Below are 21,728 nucleotides of genomic sequence, written 5' to 3'. Positions count from 1 at the left end.
TAACAAATGCTATAACATGGATGATCCTTGAAAACATTATGCTAATTAAGTCAGTCACAAAAGGCCACCCTCTACATAATTCTATATGAAATGTTCAGAACAGGGAAATCCACTGAGACCAGAAGTAGATAAGTGGCTGCTAGAAGGCAAGGGACTGAGGGGAATGGCCATAACTGTTAGTGGGTACAGGGTTTCTTTTTTGGGATGATGAAATGTTTCGAAGTCAGTGGTGATGGTGGTGTAACTCTGAATATACCAAAAATTACTGAATAGTACACTTCCAAAGGAATAAGTTTTATGGTATGTGTACTATTATATCCCAATAAAAACTAAAATTTGAGGTTGTCTTTTTTTAAATTCATTTTCTGTTTGCGTTGTCATTATATTTTTTTTAATTATCTAAAATCTGTAAGGTTTTGATATCTGAAAAAAATTCAGCTAGAGATGACTCTAAAAAATTCTCAATTATGAGTGTGCTAGTAGTGCAAATACTTAATGGATAGGTGTAACTGGCAGAAGTAAGGAAGGGACTTTTCTGATTTAGAGGAAAGCTTGCCTGATTAGCAAGAAACTTCAATAAACTTGTTATTGAAGTTTACTTCAATAACACTCAGCAGGCTCACATCGATATTCATTACCTAAAAATACTAAGCTTTGAACACCCAATGTGTTTGGTGGGACAGTCACGCAGTATCTATCAACTGGCTCTGAGGTACCCAACAGAAAAAGGGCATCTACTGCTAAGCCACAACCCCAGCCCCCATAAGGATGATTTTTTTAAATGATTGCATATATTTAATTCAATTCAACTGCCAGGCTTAGAAATTAAGGTGAATGGATATGAAAAACATTAATTAAAACAATCTATTATATAACTCCTGAAAAATAAAGTATAAAAATCCATACAATAACAAGACAATTATGATGCTTAAATTCACAATTCAGTGAAAATAGTGCTTTAATCAATAGTACTCTTTTTACTCCTATACTGACACTGCAATGTAAGATTAAAGTAATTTCCTTTCAAAATGTTTGACAATTTTCAAACTCCTAGTTCAAAATGACAGAGATTGTGGTATTCTTGGAAAAGTTTACTGAAAAAGATAGACATGTAAACTGGGTCTTTCTGAGCAGGGGAACAGGGTTTCATTCTTCCTTTTTTATTTTTCCTCCAATATCACAGGCTAAACCCAGGGGTGCTTTCTTTATACCAATGAGCTACATCTGCAGCTCCAACTTTTGTAATTTTTAGAGAAGGCCTCACTAAGTAGCCCAGGCTAGTCTTGAAGTTGTGATCCTCTGGCCTCAGCCTCTGGATGTGCTGGAATTCATAGGTGGGATGGTGGGTGGGATTTCTCTTACTCTAAACTCAGGATGCTTTCTGTGGTCTAATGAAGGGACTCTAGGGACACAACAGGTAAGGAGGTAGCTTGAGTGTGTTTAGGGTAAAAAGGATAAACAAGTTAAATTGCTCTGACAATCCCCAGATTCATTCCCCATCACATCCTTTCTTTCTCTTTTTTTGGTAGATCCTCAAGGACTGACTGGCCAGCTAGTTCTATGTCTGCTGTTACTGCCTGGAGGTGGTGATAAAAAATCTCTCTTTGTTTGTGATCCCATAGTTTTAGAACCATGTCTCCATTTTTTCTCTTTTCATCTTCTACTCTGAAAGAAGTTCATAGTATGCTGAACATTTTTCAAGTTTATTGTTCATCTACTATAGAAAAAGGGCAAAATCAACCCATATATTTGGTTTCAAATGGACATTAAGAACAAAACATCCTGCCAAGTGTGGAGGCACAGCTACTTGTGCTACTTGGAAGGGTGAGGCAAGAGGATCTGAAATTCCAGGCCAGCCTGGGCAACTTAGTGAGACCATCTCAAAACTGATGGCCCCCTCTCAAAAAAAGGGGTGTGTGCGCAAACACCTGTGTGCTGGGGATATACCTCAGTGGTAGAGTACTTGCCTACTAGCATGTGCAATTGTGGCTCCCTCTGCCACAAAAGAAAAAGGACCAAGCATATTTATATTTGTGAAGAAAACTGTTTTCATGAAATGCAGAAAGACTGTCAAGGCCCAGAACTAGGGCTGGGAACAAAGGCTTTTTTTCTTCCTTTTCCTATCTCATTGCATGGCCATGCATTCTGTTTACAGCTACCCCAACACCACCCTAGGGGAGAGTGAGCCTTTATACTTTTAAAATGTACATGCATCTCCATCTAATTATTTTGTATTAATATGCCAGAGGCTAATGAAAGTTATATATGCTTAATAAATAACTAAAACATTACAAGATTATGAAGACTCTTAAAAACGAAAAATATATTGATGACCCTCATGTTGTTCCATTGCAATGCCTTTTCTCCTGTTCTGGGATTTGGGACTGCAACAGCACTATGTAAGAATTATATAGAATGAGTTTAATATAATAACACCATACCTTTAGGTCCTTTCCCAGGAGTGGGCTCTACAGTAGTTTTATTCCATATAAGCATGACTCCACCTGAGTCTCCGGTAAGAACATCTCCATTCCCCAAGAATGCTAAACACTGTACAAATTTTGGTTTTTCATATTTCTACAAATAAATGAGAATTTTTAAGTTTTCCCTTTGGTATGATGATTTTATACTTACTCAACAATTAAAAAGATTTAAGTTCTATAGTTCTATAGAGTATTCTGATCCTTACCCCAAAAATTCCCTGTTTTCTTGTTAGTGAATTGCCACTCCATGTCCAGAAAAAAATATGAGATTTACCACATGTTATTATGGTATTTGCATCTGTTGGGTGGAACTCCACAGCCAAAACAACCTCATTTGTTGTCTGTGAAAAGAGAAATAAAGCTTCAGAAAAATGAATATTCTTACTGTGATCAAGTACCAATTATAGTTCCTGACAAAGACAGGGAAAATTTTTGAGGAAATGCCTTTTCTTCCAAGATCTATTCTACTGAAAAATTTTAATAATAGCCCCTGGTAGTGGGGACTGAACTCAGGGGCACTTCATCACTAAGCTACATCCCTAACCCTTTTTATTTACTTATTTTTAATTTTGAGACAGGGTCTTGCTAAGTTGATGAGGCTGGCCTCAAACTTATGATCCTCTTGCCTCAACATCCCAAGAACTGAGATTACAGATATGTGTCATTACATTTGGCTTAATAATAAATTTTAAGAATAAAGATTTAAATTTCATGACCTCATACTTCTATATTGCTAATTTATTCATAAAAATGTTGCACTTGGAAGACATTTATACGAGTTATAGCTTTAATTATTTTAATTTATCACATACTCAGGAAAAGCACATTAAAACTGTCAAATACAAGAGCAATGTACATTGTCTTAAAGTTAGAAACAGAACAAAGCTAAAAACAGAACATTAATAATATTCTAGAAATATAACCCTATGTCATCTCCCCAGGTATCATTCTCTCTTTACAGAAGAAACCATTATTTTGATTTTCAGTAGGAGAGAACTTTTTTTTTTAAGAGAGAGAGAGAGAGAGAGAGAGAGAGAGAGAATTTTAATATTTATGTTTTAGCTTTTGGCGGACACAACATCTTTGTTTGTATGTGGTATTAAGGATCGAACCCGGGCTGCATGCATGCCAGGCGAGCGCGCTACCGCTTGAGCCACATCCCCAGCCCAGTAGGAGAGAACTTTGTCTGCTTCATTTAAATAATCATAATAATGTATTCCTTCATAAGTCTTGCCTTATTTTCTGAACATTACACTTGTGAGATCTATTTGTGAAGATACATATAGTTGTAATTTGTTCATTCTAATTGCTATATACTATTCTTTTGTATAAAAAAGACCACATTATTGTTTTATTCATTCTTCTGGTGATTGGCATTAAGGTAGTTTAGAATTTCTTTTGGCTATCATAAGTATCATAAGACACTGCTATTTGTCCTCCAGCAAAGAAATGAATATATTTCTGTTGGTTTTATACTCAGGAAAGAATGAGTTGGGTCAGCAGGTATGCATGTTCTGTTTTAGTAGATAATGCCAAACAGTTTTCCAAACTGGCTGTACTAACTTACATGCCTAGCAGCAGTATATGAGAGTTCCAGTTACTCTACACCCTTATCAAATTAGGTATTTTTGTCCTTTTCATGTAAGCTACTTTTGTAGGTACACAGTAATATCTCACTATGGTTTTAATTTGAATTTTCTTGATAACTAATAAGGCTGAACATCTTTTCATGTTTATTAATCATCTTACTTTATGAAGTGCCTGTTGAAATCTTTTGCTAATCTATCTTCTTTCTTACTGAAATACAAAAGTTCCTTATATATTATGAACATGAATGTTCTACTAGAAATAATATATTTTCTCATATTCTTAATATTATCTTTTAAATATTCTTAATTTATCACTTTCCCCCGCTTGTAATTAATAATTTTACGTGTCACATTTGAGAAATCTACTTATGAAGGTATCCTCCTATATTTCCTTCTAAAAACTGTGGACTTTCATACCCACATACATAATCCACCTAAAACTGATCTTGTGTGAATGCTGTGAGATTAATTTTTTCCCATATGGATATCCAGTTACTCCAGTACTGTTACTATTTATTTAAAGCCTTAATCTTTGCCCACTGCATTGCTACCTTTGCCATAAATCAAGCTGATTTGTGTAGTTTATTTCTCTTTTCATCTATCCTTGTACCACAATGACTCAATGAATAATAGACAATGACATACATATTTCAAGTCCTCTAAGTTTATTCTTTCTTTTATTCTTTTTTTGTACTGGGGACTGAACACAGGACCACTTTACCATTGAGCTAAACCCACAGTTCTTTTTCTAATTTTTTCTTTGAGACAGAGTCTCACTAAGTTGCTGAGGCTGGCCTTAACTTGTGATCCTTCTGCCTCAGCCTCCTGGGTTGCTGGGATTACAGGTGTGTGCCACCACACCTGGCTTGTCCAAGTTTATTCTTTCTTCCTCACAATTGTTCTGATTATTCTTACCACTTTATATTTTCAGATATATTCAGTTTGTCAGTTTCTTGCAGGAATTTTTTTACCATGTTGACAATATGTATCAACATGCAGAGAAGTCACATCTTTACAATACCATATTCTGTCCATAATATACACTATTGCTCCATTATTAGGTCTTCTTTAATTTTTATCATTATAGTTTCCAAGTTGCCTTATTCAGTCTCAAGTTTACAAAAATTAATAAGTTATTTATCAGTTCCTCAAATCCTAATGACTTAAGCAAGGATAGAGTCTATCTAAAGTAGAATAGAGTAAGTTTGACACACAAGGAGAAGCTAAGAGGAGAGAGAGTTGAGTAATCTAGCTTCTGCCAAGTCATTCCTTAGGCAAAATGCCCCTCCCCAAAGAAGAAACAATGCTCTCTTTTTTAAGTTAACTTTAGTTGTTCTGCAATCACCTGTACTAGAAAGAGGTATAATGCGGACATTTAGGACACAGACTTTGGAGAACACGAATATGAGAAGTGAGATAAAGCTTGGGCACTTAAGTGGAACATACTGTCAATAACTGTGAAATAAAACTGGTTTGGGCTAGAGAAGATAATCAACAGATTTTCATGTAAATTTTAACTTGTGGTATCTTCACATAAAGATATCTATCTAGCAGGCTTCTAGAACTAAGAATTCAACTTGTAAGACATCTGAGTTGGAAATAAATAATGGATGTGGAACTCAGGAGATAGACAGTAAAGTTACAAGTAAAGGACTGGAATAGAACTTAGAGCAACAGATACCTTTAATGTCCTGGGAAGGATATGGATGAATGGCTGGCAGGAGGAAAACCATGTATTTTATTTGGTAGACCTTACTACCAAGGACCAAAATTCACTATTCACTTTGGTGCAACTTACTTGTTTTAAATTACTCTAAATGATGATGGCTGGAAGACAATCAATGTCTTCCATTGATGTTTTTTTTTAAAGTTCGAGGTTTCCTGACAGCTTATAGTTGTTTCAATTTTATCAAACAGAACAAGTACTTTCTTCAGAAGACTAACTTACACATGAAAACATAATAACATCTATTTTAACCAACAAGCTGAAAGCTTGAAGCTTATGCAAAACAAAACTTCTAAGACAGGAATGAAAGAAAAATACATTATTCTTTAGGGGTGAATCAAACAGGTCATAGGCTTTTTAAAAATATTCTTACATTCTCTCTCTGAAAGCCCATCATCGGGAGAAGGCCACTTCTGACCTACATAAACACAGCTACAAGCTAATCTGACAATTTTCTCTTACAAGATATAGCTTGATACACACAACAAATCAACACTATTCTACACAATTATAAATGGTATAGCATTTTCTACAATAATCCTATAAACATAATTTTAACCAAAAAACTAATTATTATATATGCATTTCAGTTATGTCAGCCACTTTTTTTTTTTTTTTTTTGGTGGTACTGGGGATTGAACCCAAGGCCTTGTGCATGCTTGGCAAGCACTCTACCGACTGAGCTATACCCTTAGCCCTATGACAGCCACAGTCTTTTTTTTTTTTTAATAGACACAATGCCTTTATTCATTCATTCATACATTCATGTGGTGCCAGGGATCGAACCCAGTGCCTCACGCATACTAGGCAAGCGCTCTACCACTGAGCTACAACCCTGGCCCGACAGCCACATTCTTAAGGGTGAAATTTTCCTCTAGATTTCGAAAGCTTTAAATATTGAATAAAATTAATTACAAATTTGTTAAAGCAGCAGTAGTCAAGTAGAGTGTTGAGTCTTTGTTAGACATCCTTCTACCCACTGTGCTACTGACATTTCAGTTACACAATGTCTGAAATACTGAAACTACTTCAAGATGCTAGACTTTTATTTTGTATAACTGTAGTGTTAACACCATAGAATATTTAGAAATTAGTAAATCTGATGAATTTGCCCAGTGTGTTTATACTTGCAACTTAAAGGTACACATATCACAGTGGCTCCAAATACCTGCCAAACAAATCATGTACTCTGAAAGATGATACTCAATTAAAAATTATTTTGACTTACCTTTATTTCTGCTCCTTTAGATTTTTTCTGCCAGTCCCAAACAGTAAGCATATGCTCATTGGAATCATCAATAACACATAAATGGACACCTGAATCCTAAAGAAAAATCAATTAAAGGCATTTAAAAATTCCTGAATAAGTTTTATTTTTATTTTTTTGATGTATGTGTGGTGGCCCTGGGGATTGAACCCAGGATTGCTCTATCACTAGGCTTCATCCCTATCCCTTTTTATTATTATTTTAAAATTTTAGTGACAACAAATAATTCTTTTTGTTTTTTAGATAGCATGGATTGAATCCAGGGCACTTAAACATTGAGCCACATCCCCACCCTTTTGTTGTTGTTTTTAATTTAATTTAATTTTTTTAAATTTTGAGACATGGCCTTGATTACTTAGGGCCTTGCTAAATTCCTGAGGCTCACTCTGAACTCACTATCCTCCTGCTTCAGCCTCCCGAACCACTAGGGCAAATAGTTCTTTCTGAAGATACTCTAATCCCTTTGGCTTATGCTTCCTCCGTGCTACTGGAAAATATTCAAGGTGTTTTCTCATGAAGTAGGTAGGAAGAAATGTACATAATTTTATAAATTTTATATTGATAAAATTAGTACTATTTTAAGGTTTGCTAATTTCAAATTTTTGTGATCTTATATTCACATGAATAAATAAAAACAGAACTAAATATTATTTTCCTGAAACCATTTTCTTTTATATAATTTAAGTCTCTAATTTAGTAACTATGGATGGTATTAAACAATTTTTTTTCTAGTAGCACTTATGGAATGTGCTTCCTTTTGTATATAGAATAGAGAAATAATGCAATATCTCTGGATTAGGGAAACAATGTTGTAAAGGAAGAATGAGAGATACTAAGGAAGGACACAGTTCAGTCTTCTCTTTATCTCAGCCTGTACTGGAATTATATAAGAATCAGAAAAAGATTATGGAGCAATTCAAGACCATTGTAACACTATAACAATGCTACCAAAAACACAGCAAGAGTTCCTGCTATAGAGATTGGGGCATGGGGGTGGGGGGGTAATGCCAATATTTCTTTTCTAAATTACTTCTTCCTAATTTTGATTTGTTAGACCTCTGACATTCAATGTCTTTAAGCTAGAAAAATTCCTAAATTCATTCAGATTTATTTTCTGCTCTAAAAGTGTCCCTTCTTCCATGTCCCACAAAACTCCCATAACAGAATACAGCTGCTGACAACTGAGAACTAAAGAGATCATATGAACACATAAATATATTCTGAAGTGTAAGTGAGAACCAATAAATTCTAAGGGATATTTATATTTGAAATTAAAAAATATAAAACCTAAGATGTAGATGGTCTTCTGCATACTCTATAATCATCATTACATATTAATTCAAGAAAAAAGAAAATGATTAAATTTATTAACATCCTGTCTTATTTTCCCCCTAGGATTATCACATGAGATTGACAGACACAAAATGTTAAATATGTGTTGCATTAATTCAGATATTTCATGATTTTTGCTCCGTTATGACACCAAGAAAAGCCAATGATTTTGCAGGATGGGCCAAATTTCATGTCTGAATTTTTAAAAGATAGATCTCTCCTATGATTCAAACTGAAATGAAGGCATATCCTACTGCTTACTTCAAAGTACTATACTATGAACATATTCCTCCAACCATTTCCTACAACTATTCTAGAATCCTGTCTCAGGATAGGACAAAATTAAGTTCAATTAAGTGTACTATATTGATCCTATTTTCTGTTTGTGGTACTGTGGGTTGAACCCAGAGACCTTCTACGACTAAGCTACATGCTAGTCCTTTTTATGTTATTTTGCTTTACAGTCTTGCTTAGTTGCTGAGGCTGGCCTCAACTTGAGATCCTCCTACCTGAGCCTACCAAGTCTTCAAAATTACAGGTGTGCCCCAACTCTCTTTCTTCCTATCGTTTTTGGGGTACCAGGATTGAACTCAGGGGCATTTGACCACTGAGCCACATCCCCAGCCCTATTTTGTATTTTATTTAGAGACAGGGTCCCACTGAGTTGTTTAGCACCTCGCTTTTGCTAAGGCTAGTTTTAAACTCATGATCCTTCTGCCTCAGCCTCCTGAGCCTCTGGGATTACAGGTGTGTGCCATAGTGTCCCACTTGCCTCCTATCTTGATTTTTTACAAAACAAATGTAGTACTCAGGTTAAAATGCTAGCCATTAAAAAAGCAATAGCTAACATCTCATCTTTCAGTGTAAATTAACAAAAAACTGATCTTCCATTCTATCTCTTTTATTTTGCTTACTTCTTTAAACATTGTTACTTACTGCTTTTGAAAAATCCAGGCATCCTACTCCACGCTCGAAAGTTCCAAGTCCAATAATTTGCAGCGTAGATAGACTAACTGAATCCCACACTCTGACATGAGGTTGCAGGGGCTACAAAAAACACAAAACAGCAAGACTAACTCGTGATGCAATACATACCACAAAGAACTGGTGTCACCTACAAAAAGTAAAAGGGATGAACAGACGTCTAATTAGATAATAACTACCAGATTTAGACATTTCCCCAAAGAATCTTGAGTAGGTACTTTTCTCTCATACCAAATTATTTGACTATTTACTATGTTTCACATGTTCTCCATATGTCACATGTATTAAAACATTTCATATTCATAAAGTTAAAAACTATAGATATGATTATCAAATATTATTTAACAGATGGAGGAACTAATATACAGAGATTTAAATAACTTGACCCAAGTTATACAGCTACTAAAAGGTAAAATCAGAATTCTAATGCAGGTAAATTTTTTCCGGATTACTTTGCCCCCCCCCTTTTTGAGAGACAGGATCTCACTGTATTTGCCCAAGTTAGTATAGAGACTTGTGAACTCAAGTGATCCTCCCACCTCAGATTCCAGAGTAGCTGGGGATACAGGTATATGCCAGTTGGATGCTTAGCTTTTAGCACTACCTTTATATCTGAGAAAATCATTGTCCAATAAATTGCTAAGCAAATAGTCCTCAAACAGAATATGGAATTTGAAGGGATCTTTCAAAACAACTCCATACTATCTCCCCCTACCCCACACTCCTTTAAAGAAACTGAACCAACAGAATGTCATGAATACAGTCAAACATGTTTATCAACCACCATCAATATTCACGACTGATCTTAAAAAGAAGAGATTTGTTATATAAGCCAATTTTAAAACATCACACAGAACTGAAACTCTAAATGATATTAATTCTCCTAATACATAAAATCGAGAGGTCCCACCAACTAAGGATAATTGAAGTACCTTTGGCAAATAAGGATTTTATAATAATTTCCCTATAGAACACTTTATTATTTAGAAAAACAAAATTAGCAGTTTGATTCTTTCTTTTTTTCCAAATGTTCTTAGTCTTAAAAGTTTTTTCCCTGCTTTTGCTAGAAATCCTTTAGTAGTTACATTCTGAAAACAAGTTGTAGTTTAAAAATTACAATCAATTCCATTCAAACAGCAATTATCACTAGATACAAAATGCATAAATCTGTGCTGCTTACCCTTCCATCTTTATCCACTCCAGCTATCTGTCCAGTTGCGATTCTAATTTTGTCAGGATGAATAGCAAGGCTAGAAAAGTAGTATCAACAATAATTTTAAATACAAAAACCATGTGAAACAGCAGAAACACACTGTTATATCAATGTGTTTTTAGTTTTTTGTCATAAAAAACTCACTTTGTTCTATTTTATTTTCTTTAGGAAATTAAGTAAACATCAATTATCTGAAGATTTTTAAGTTTTCAGTGTTTCTTTGTTAAGTTTAACAAATTAATAGAACATTAAATTCAAAGAAAATATCTACAACTGTGGCATGGTTAACAAACTAAATTGTTTTCATTTGTGCAAGTTCCTTTCTAGTCCATGTATAAAGGTATACATACTATATGGTTTTATTTAAAGATGTAATATTGTGTGGTACAATTCTAATCAAATAAAACAGAAGCTTTTTTTTTTCATTTTCCCACATAATCCTTATGCATTATTACTGACTTAGCAATTCTTTCATCTTTTGGGTGATTTCTACTTTTCTACCAGGGGAAAAAGTAAACAACAGTCAACATCATAATGCCATTAACTGGGGCTGGGGTTGTGGCTCAGTGGTAGAGCACTTGCCTTGCACGCATGAGGTGATGGGTTTGATCCTCAGTACCACATAAAAATAAAATAAAGGTATTATGTTCATCTCCAACTGAAAAAATATTTAAAAATAATGCCATCAACTTTTTAATTAGTTCTAATGCTACACTTAGCACGTCAAATTTGGAGCAAAGAATTTTTAAATAAAAATGGAAAACAATGCTAAAATTATTCACGGTACACATACAATTGATTATCAAAAAAATTGGGGGGGCTGGGGTTGTGGCTCAGCAGTAGAGTACTCGCCTTGCATGTATAAGACCCTGGGTTCGATCCTTAGCACCACATAAAAATAAATAAGTGAAATAAAGATATTGTGTCCAACTATAACTAAAAAATAAATATTAAAAAAAATTTTAAATGTCTTCATGTCCAAGTCTACATTTTTTTTGTATCTTGCCACAACAGGTAAGTGCTACTGAAAACACTATTTTTGTTTGTTACTTGGAATGTACTGCTAATTATTTTCTGGAATAATAGCCTCAATTCAAATTGTCATAGAGAGAAAAATGTTCTAAAAGTTCTATAACTTTCTTATATTAAGAACTATGTATTTTAAGGGGCTGGCAAGGTAGCTCAATGGTAAAGGACTTGCCTAGAAATATGAAAGGTCCTGGATTCAGTCCCCAGCACCCCAAAAAAGGTGTGCTTGAAAATGATAATAATTTGGTATAAATGGTATCTTATTTTCTTCAATTACTAAGTAGATTAGAGTTTATTGATGTTTCTTTTATTTTTCCCTGTGGTACTGGTGACTGAACCCAGGGACATTTTACCACCAAGCTATCTCAGCCCTTTTTATTTTAAGAGTATCGCTAAGCTGCCAAGACTGGCCTCAAACTTGCCATCTTCCTGACTCGGCCTCCCAAGTTGCTGGGAATACAGGTGTGTGTCACCATGCCCAACTCAATGTTTAATTCCATTTCTTCTTATTAAAATAGTTTACATCCTATAGTGAGATCAACTACATTAAAATCTAACACGTTGACATTTTGCCATATCTAACTTAAATCTCTCCTTTCATATGAATTTTTAAAACTAACATTTCTGGTTTGGGAAATACATTTTTGCATGGTTCAAATATCAAAAGCTATAAAAAATACATTGAGAAAAGTCTCTTCCTCACCTGCCCCAACTGCTAAGATCTCACCTATCTGGTTCCTATCCCTATCCTCTGAAGCTTCTAAATGTAATCACTATAGCTTGTTTCTTTTTATTAGTAATTCTAAGAAAATTTTATATACACGGAAAACATTTATTTTCCACTCTTTTCTTACACAAATGGCAGAACACATGCACATTCTCCTGCTCTTTAAAAGTGTTCTTGGGAGTAGGGGTGGGGCTGTAGCTCAGTAGTAGAGTGCTTGCCTCACATGTGTGAGGCACTGGGCTTGATGATCCTCAGCATCACATAAAATAAATAAATAAAGATATCTACAACTAAAAAATTTTTTTTTTAAAAAAGATATACTTGAGAGTATATCTTAGGGATTTTTCCATATTAACATACAATCCCCAACTGAAAGGTTGTTTGTTTGTAATCTTTATGATCAAAATGTTGTAGTGATTTTGTACTATATTATTCTCCAAGTGTAAAAGGCAATAGTTTAATTTTCTCTATAAATTCATCTATATAATATTGTTAACAGTCATGTTAATTTTAATTAAGCTATAATTGCCAGAATAGTATAAGCAAAGCTTTCAAATGTCAGAAAATACTGGCTTGAACAATAAATGAATTTAATTAGAGAAGCTAAATTTGCCAAATTAAAAAAAGGAGTTATATTTTTATAGTGTGAGACCTTATGAGATACTTATGATTCTTCCTCAGCCATGATTTTTTTTCCTAAAAAAGAAAAGCCTCAAATGTAAAATTTATCTATGCAGGATAAATTCTTAATAAACACTGAGTAACCAATAATAACTCTCAAAATTTATCCCACACGTATTTCCCACATGTATTTCATACTACAGAACTGAAGAAAGGGATTAAAGGGATGTGAGAAAGCAGAGTAGATTCTACCTGAAATTTATAGGGGTGTATTTTATTGCTGCCTATACTATACCAACCATTTTGAAGGACTCAAAGTCCTTTTTACTTTTAAAATTTATTCTACAGAATATTTATATTATCCTCACATTCTGAGTTTTCCACAAAAAAATCATTTTTAATACAACCCAACTTTAAAAACAAAACAAAAAAGAAGGACACAAAGAACAAAATTAACAAACATTAAATGATACTAACCATTTCACACAATCTGTATGACCCAGGTAGTGTCGTTGAGTTCTCTCTTCATAATTAAATAGTACTACCACTGATGCAATGAAGTAAACTATTTCCCCCGTAGGAAGAAGGTAAACATTAGCTCGACAGTCCTTTCCTCGATAACCATATCTTAAAAGAGAAGAGTCAAGGTTTTTAATAAATATAATATTCAAAGTGTTATCTTCTTCAAGGATACATAGGGAATTAGGAAGGTTGATGAAAAGAGAACTGGAATAGATTTAGAAAACTCATATTTTGCCATTATCATTGTACAACCTGGGTTTTTTACTATGTTTAGTCTTAGTTTCCTCATTCACCAGAAAAATATATATTTAGTTCCTAGTATGTACCATACAATTCTGAACAGAACAAACATGGGCTATGTCCCTGGAGCTTATTCTAGAAGATATACACAATCAGCAAATATATAATTACAAAGATGGAAAGAAAAATAATAGTATGCAGGAGAAACATAAACAAAGGACCTACTTTAGATGGAGAGAGACAAAGGAAGGAACAAAAGAAGGCTCACCTAGAAAAACAACATTAATGCTGGACCTAAAATGATAAATAAGGGATATTCAGGCCCAGTTTCGTAGATAGAACATTTGTTAAAAATAAGTTGTACCAGCCTGGTGTGGTGGTGCATACCTATAATTACAGTGACTTGGGAGGCTGAGGCAAGACTGTAGGTTCAAAACCAGCCTCAGCAATTTAGCAAGACCCTAACTCAAAATAAAAATTAAAAAAGGCTGGAGATGTGACTTAGCAGTTAAGGACTCTGGGTTCAATCCTCAGTGCCAAACAAAAAGTTGTACCAAATTACAGAATTGGTGCATTTTCCCAAGCTGATTTCTGCCTAATGCAAGGAATTCAAAGTGTGTGGGAGAATGAAGGCAGAGAGTAGAGTTTACACTACTAACTCCTTTCTGCTTCACTAGGTTTCTTAAAACTTCTAAGAAAAGTGAGAATTTCCAGGTGAAATTAGAAAAATTTTGTGTTAAATATCATTTTTTAAAAGTCTTGCACAGAATTTTGAAATTAGAATCAACTTTGTTAATTTGATCTCTTAAGAAAATGACCACATAATCATTTCACAGCTTACAAAATGCTTAATCAATGTTTTCTTATTAAATTCTGGCAATAGCCCTATGAGACAGGGGTTATATCCTTTTTATAAGTGAAGAAAGTGAAGATGCATAGGAGATAAGTGGCATAGCCAAGACTCAAACGCTAGTCTTTCAATTCTAGTCCTGTACCTACTGTGATGTTTACAGAATACTGCTGCCCTTTTCTCTATTAATTCTGAAGGTTTAAAATTGTTAAGAGCAAAATATACAATATATGAAAGGATTAGGGTGTTTTCTTTTTAATTTCTGAAGTGATTGTTATATGTTTATTATATTTACTTTTTTGCATAAAGAAAATTTTGATAGATTAGATAAATCAATTTTCCTTTAATTGGAGACAAAGCAAATAAATTTGTTATCATGTTAGGGAAGGATACACCCACTCCAGTTTCAGCTTCTCAGGAGGAAGTTCTGTTCTGATGTCATCATAGTTGTCAACATCAGAAGGAATGAACATTGTAATCGGCCGACCTCGCATAAACATTTTAATATATTCTCCTTCTGTTGAAACACAAGACAAAAATGAAGTCATCATTGAAATCCTCAGGAAAAAAATTAAGCCATACATATTTTCTTTATAATCATAGAAAAGTGGATCATTAAGGTGATACAATAAAAACAAAATGAAAATAGTTACTTCAAAGTTTTTATTTTCATGACATATAGTTGTTTTGTTATATATTGTATAGCATATAGAAAACAAAGTGATACTCTAAAGATCTAGTTCAAACCATTGGAGGAAAAATCACTGGCAACTTTTAATTGAGAATAACTATTTTCATAATTAAAATACAATTTATCTGCTTGAATGTACACATTTCTACAAGGTACCCAGGAAGATTTACGTAGAAAGATGCAAAAGAAAACAATTTGATGATGGAAGTTTCTCAAACTGTTGAAAAGAAGAAAAAAATTACTTGGACAGGCAATAATCATTTCACCACACTACTTGATCTATTTACTGAGCTTAATAACACAAAAAAAAACATATCCCACAAACTACAAAGCTTCTGCACAGCAAAGGAAAATAATCAGTAGAGTAAAAAGGCAATTTATGAAACAGGAAAAATATTTGTAAGCTATGTATTTAATAAGGGGTTAATCTCTAAAATATATAAGGGATGCCTATTATTTAACAGAAAAAGAAAACCTACTATCTGATTTAAAAATGGGTTAAGTATGGGCTAGGGTGAGGCACTGGGTTTGATTCTCAGCAGCACATATAGATATAGATGATAAAGATATAGACAGACAAAGATCCATCAACAATTTATTTTTATTTTTTAATAGAAATAAACAAGTTAAATATTTGGATATACATTTCTCCAAAGACATAAAAAAGGACCAACAGATTTATGAAAAATATTTGACACAGTAATTATCAGGGTAATACAAATCAAAGCCACAATGAGACATCACTTCACATCTGTCAGAACAGCTATTATATAAAGAAAAAGGCAAAAAAATAAGTGTTGATAAAGATGTGAAGAAATTAGAACCCTTACACACTTCTTGTAAGAATGCAAAATTGTATTGTCAATTCAGAAAATAAGACAGACGTTCTTCAAAAAATTAAAATAGAACTACTATATCATCTAGCTATCCCACTACTGGGTATTTTCCAAAAGAATTAAAACTCGGGATCTTAAAGAGATAGTAACATTTTCATTTCATGTTCACAGTAGAGCAATTCATAACAGCCAAGATGTGGAAAAAAACATCCACTGAGAGATGAATGGATAGAGAAAATTCAATACATAAACATAATGGAATTCATTTAGTCTCTAAGAAGCAGGAAATTTTATAATATATAACAACATGGATGGCTCTTGAAGACATTTTGTTAAGAAAATAAGCCAGATACAAAAAGACACAGCATGATTCTACTCATATTATGCATCTAAATAGTAGAAATCTTAGAATCAGAAAGGAATGGTGGTTACCAGGAGCCAAAGGAAAAGGGAAATGTGGAACTACTAATCAAAGGGTAATGTTTCAGCCAAGTGAGATGAATAAGAGCCATTATATATAATACTGTACCTGTAATCAATAATAATGTACTCTTTTTGTAAAGAATTTTTTTTAAAGAGAGAGTGAGAGAGGGAGAGAGAGAGAGAGAATTTTAATATTTATTATTTATCGGCAGACACAACATCTTTGTTTGTATGTGGTGCTGAGAATCGAACCCTGGCCGCACGCATGCCAGGTGAGCGCGCTACTGCTTGAGCCACATCCCCAGCCCAATAATAATGTACTCTTAAAAATTGTTAAGAACATAGATCTCATGTTAAGTGGTTGGGTTTTTGTTTGTTTGTTTTGGTACTAGGGATTGAACCCAGGGATACATACATCTCCAGCCATTTTATTTATTTATATATATTTTTTGAGACAGGGTCTTGCTAAATTGCTGGGGCTGGCCTGGAACTTGCAATCCTCCTGCCTCAGCCTCCCTAGTCACTAGGATCACAGGGGTATGCCACAGTGCCTGACTTAATGTTAAGTGTTCTTAACATAATCAAAAACAAAACCATGATCTCAGAATATACCATGCGGAAAGGAGTCAAACACCTTCATAAATCAGGATGAGGAAAAGGATTAAGAGTTAGGCTAAGCAGTGAGTAGAGCTAGAAAGGAGAAGGCAGACTTCTCTCACTTCACAATTGTGCCTTGCATCTAGAACATCTAGTTCAGTTATAATACACTAACATTGTCAAGACAGTGCTAGAAAACATCATTTTTAAATTTTTGGTGGTACTCAAGATTGAGCTCAGGACCTTTTTCAAACATGCTTGGTAGAAACTCCACCACTAATCTGCACCCCCAGGCCTAGAAACCATTTTCCTATTAGCAGCATAGGTTCTAAAACATCTTTTAATTATATAAACCAATAGATCTCCAATGTTTAGAAGACCTTCAACAGTCTTAAAGCTAACGATGCTTTAAAAAACCAAATCTAGAGCCAAATCAGTATTTATTATATGTATTTTACAAAAGGAAACAACACTTCACAAAACAAATGGGATTGTTTCTTATTCCTTAAAAACCAAACAACAACAACAAAACCCCACTCATCCCTGTCCCTAGCAGGGATGATCTACATTACAGATAGGTTTAGTAAATGCTGATGGTGATTATAAAATGGCAACAAAACAATCTAAAAGGGAAAGAGAAACAAAGGGATTTGGTGTAAAGGCATAGGAAATGTCTAGCATTTGCCAATTTTCTGACATGAAATGAAAACAACAATGAACCAGACTGAAAATATCAACCAGAGGCAGATGCGATCTTAAGATCTCCAATAATGACCTGAGCTAACTAAGGAGAATTATACATAATCCAGTAATTCATAATTCAGTTGCTTATATAATGCAAACCACGAAAAAGAAGAAGATAAAATAAATTGCTAAATATCTGCAAGTATTTTTTTCAGAGTCGGGTCAAAAAGTTGTGTTTGGTATGGGTGAGAAGTTCAAGTTATTTTTATTATTATTACTCAGTGTGCTCAGTCTCACAGTTTGATCTAAGAACAGGCTAAGAACTCCCACACTATGGGGTTTAACACCACATGATGTATGTCTTTATTACTTTTGAATCTAAGAGTGGGCTCTGCTTCCTGATGATTTTTTATCACAGCTGGACTTTAATGATAACTAAATGATTACCAGCTATAAATCTCTCCCTTCTACAGTCATTCTAATCTGTATCTCCTTGTCCTTTTTAAGTTTATTCTTTTAAGGTATTAGGTATTGATTTGTCACATAACTTTCCTTCCAGTTTTTTTTTTTAACACATTTTTTAAAAAACCAGTACACATTTTTTAAAAGGCAGACATCCTACCCTCTAAATTTTTTTTCCAGGATTCTTGATTAGAGGTGCACATGATCAACATTTAGTAGATGCTTCTATTGCCATTTAAAGGCAATGTATGTTTAGCAAAGGGAAAAGGTTAGTAGTAGTATATACACAAATGGATCTTTTCTGCTAATACAGACAGCTTAGAATACTGTATTCATTGGTTTATTAACTGTCAAGTGGCAACACCGATAAATGGGAAAGCAAAGGAGCTATACCAGTGCATGCCAATTTTTCTAATATGATATAAAAAAGGGAAAATCATGTTAGGATAAAAATGCTTTTCTGATCTATACATGTTAGAGACCAATAATATAATTTAAGCACTTTAAGCAATTCTTGGAACTGAGAGGGAAGCAATACATTATAGTAGAAAGAACATGAGCTTTGCAAAAGACTGACTGGGATTTGAATTCCAGCTTTACTCCCTTTCTGGCTGTGAAACTTTGGCCTCATATTCCTAATACATAAAATGGTAACACTAGGTATTGCTTAGAATTATGATCACATTGTAAGGCATAATGAGGTCTTGATAATTATTTATTACCCTCCCTTTGAGAAGGATTTGTGACCATTTTAAAAACTGTCTAGCAATTGCTTATGTGACTTATATACAATATTATTTCTTCATAAGTCTTAAGGTGATATTGTGGATAATAATGGACAAATAAGCCAGAATTCTGCTGATTCTATCAGACACACTTTAAAACAAGGGTTACATATTCAAATATCTGTAAAACCAGAAAGGAAATGCAAATGAGAGAAGTGGGAGAGTAAAAGATGACTGGGGTTGTGACCATCTCAGGGAGGCAGTGCCTAGTCGGGTCCATGAGTGATATGGGTCCCACGTTACAAGATCTTTTCAATTTTCAAAAGAAACTGAAAATCTGTAATTTATTATGAAATCTCTCAATTTTAAATGTTTATGTCTTTGACCAAAAAAAAAAAAAAAAAAGAAAGTGTGAAAATACATCTATTTGGCCTGCTGCACAAAGGCCACCAGTTTGTATAGCATGGTGATCTTAGTGATGGTATACGGTATTCTTGAAAAATGCCAAGAGTGTGGACGTTAAGTGTTCTCCCCATAAGAGTGATAAATATGTGAAGTGATGCATTTATTAACTAACTATATTTAATCATTCTATAAAATATATATACTTCAGAATATAAACAATAAATACATGCAATTTTGTCAAAAAATAAATAGAACTTAGTTTATGATACTAAGGTAAAAATTGGTTAAAGATTATTCAAGTTTGAAAAAGTAGTAATAGGCAACTTTATTTTTGGGCGGGGGGGTGCTGGGGATTGAATCTAGGACCTTGTGCTTAAGAGGAGGCAAGCACTCTATCAACTGAGTTATATCCCAAGCCCAACCAATTTGAGAACCTTCAGGTTCTGCTTTTAAAAATAATGACATGTGACACTTTTTCTTTTCTTCTTTATAATAATTATTTTTGGTACTAGGGATTGAACCCAGGGGTGCTTAATCACTGAGCCACATGCCAAGCTCTTTTTACATCTTTTTTTTTTTTTTTTTTAATTTTGAAATAGGGCCTTGCTTAGTTGCTGAGGCTGGCTTTGAACTTGCAATCCCCTTCTTCAGTTGAGTCACAGGATTTATAGGCCTGTGCCACTGCATCTGGCAGACACTAAGTTTTTGTATGGAAAAAAATGTGGGCTGTGGATGCAATTCAGTAGTAGAATGCAAGGCCCTGGGCTTGATCCTGGAACATAAAAAATAATAAAAATGTAAAACATTATATTTGATATCTATTATAAGAATGAGCTCATCAGTTGTGCTCATTTTGATTACAAAATATTTCAGACTTACCTATTTTCCCAATAGGTGCCTACAGTCTCCAAAATTAGCACAGATTTTTTTTTTTTTTTTAAATCTGGGGATGTAACTTAGTAGACTGTTTGCCAAACATGTATAAGGCCCTGGATATGACACCCAGATTCACAAAAACCCAAACAAAAAACCTCAACATTTTTGTATCAGTAACTTATCAATTAAATAGTATTATTCTAGAAACTGACTGCTACATCTAACAGCAAATAGTCCTAAGGGAAAATTTATTCAAATTTTAAGATCTTGTGCTCCAAGGACTTTATCTTAGCTCCAAGTAGAAGAGAACCCAGAACCAGGAAGATTAATGAAAAAGGGTTCAGGCTTCAAAGTACAAATAAAAATCCAGGTAAGAACCTCCTTAGTGACATAATTTGTCCTATTCTCCACACCTAACCTCAGAGATTGTCCTGTGTACATTCTATTCCACTTCCTATTGTTTTCAAGCATTGACTTCCTGCCTTATTCCTTAATGTTGATCAGTACATGAAGCCACATCACTTTTCTCTTATACTGCTATGCCTGAAGGGCAAGACCTTTTAGGTAGTTTTCTCTACTACCACTCACCTAAATGTACCAAATGTAAATAGGCTTCTTCCCAAATCAAAGCAGATGGCTTGGAACAAATCACAGCTGTCATTGTCAAAAAAGAGCTAAAGAGATTAATAAATCATATTTTTAAAAAATTGTCCAAAAGTGACAGATAATAGTATTAATAGCTAAAATATTAAGAAAATGTGTTGTGACTATGCCATGCAAAATGAATGCCAATCTTTTAAAATAGATCTACAACTTAAAGCAAGTGAAGAGCATCTATTCAAAAGATGTCATCTTACTCTACCATTTAAATGCAAGGTTTTAAAAATGCCAGACTCTAAATAAAATATATTTGGGACTATGTACCAGGTATTGTGTTAAAACACTTTATTACCGTCCTTAATTTTTACAATAACCCTTTGAAGGTTTATTATTATCTCAATTATAGATGAGAAAACAAAAACATAGGGATGTAAACTAATCCATTCAGGGTTACTAGAGCTATGATGAAACCTGTCTCTGGATTTCAAAATCCACATTTAAATACCTATATTATGTTGCCTGCTTTACATCCCTACATGAAGAGTTAAGTCAAAAAAAAGTGCAATTGTTCAAAACCAAGTTCCTATTCTTTTGTACATACTATTTCTCCTCAAATGTTTCCTATTTCAGCAGATGTCACTTAACTAGCTGTTCACGCTAGTCTTCATAGATTCCTCTGTTCCTCACCTCTCATTCTCTACCTATCCATAAACCATCTTGAATCCATCCACTTCTTTTTATAGGATCTGCCCAAACTCAGTCAATTTTGAATTATATAAAAGACAGAAGAAACAAAGTTCTCCTTGCAGATACTGTTGAATGATTAAAGTCTATTCTCCAGATAAT

The 21,728-nt window shown here is 33.8% G+C and overlaps 1 protein-coding gene across 1 annotated transcript in view; it reads right to left on the bottom strand.

Annotated features, from left to right (window-relative positions):
- Eml4 (EMAP like 4) overlaps positions 1-21,728 on the bottom strand; it is a 137,616-nt gene that overhangs the window by 34,230 nt on the left and 81,658 nt on the right. The window contains exons 8-14 of the mRNA XM_026411004.2: positions 14,977-15,100; positions 13,449-13,598; positions 10,562-10,631; positions 9,334-9,444; positions 7,027-7,122; positions 2,690-2,824; positions 2,442-2,577 (exon numbers count right to left, since the gene is read on the bottom strand). Of these exons, the coding sequence (XP_026266789.1) occupies positions 2,442-2,577; positions 2,690-2,824; positions 7,027-7,122; positions 9,334-9,444; positions 10,562-10,631; positions 13,449-13,598; positions 14,977-15,100 (822 nt within the window). The remainder of the gene's footprint in view (positions 1-2,441; positions 2,578-2,689; positions 2,825-7,026; positions 7,123-9,333; positions 9,445-10,561; positions 10,632-13,448; positions 13,599-14,976; positions 15,101-21,728) is intronic.

This window comes from Urocitellus parryii, chromosome 12 (assembly GCF_045843805.1).
Source record: "Urocitellus parryii isolate mUroPar1 chromosome 12, mUroPar1.hap1, whole genome shotgun sequence".
Taxonomy (NCBI): domain Eukaryota; kingdom Metazoa; phylum Chordata; class Mammalia; order Rodentia; family Sciuridae; genus Urocitellus; species Urocitellus parryii.
This window is presented reverse-complemented; position numbering and strand designations above follow the sequence as displayed.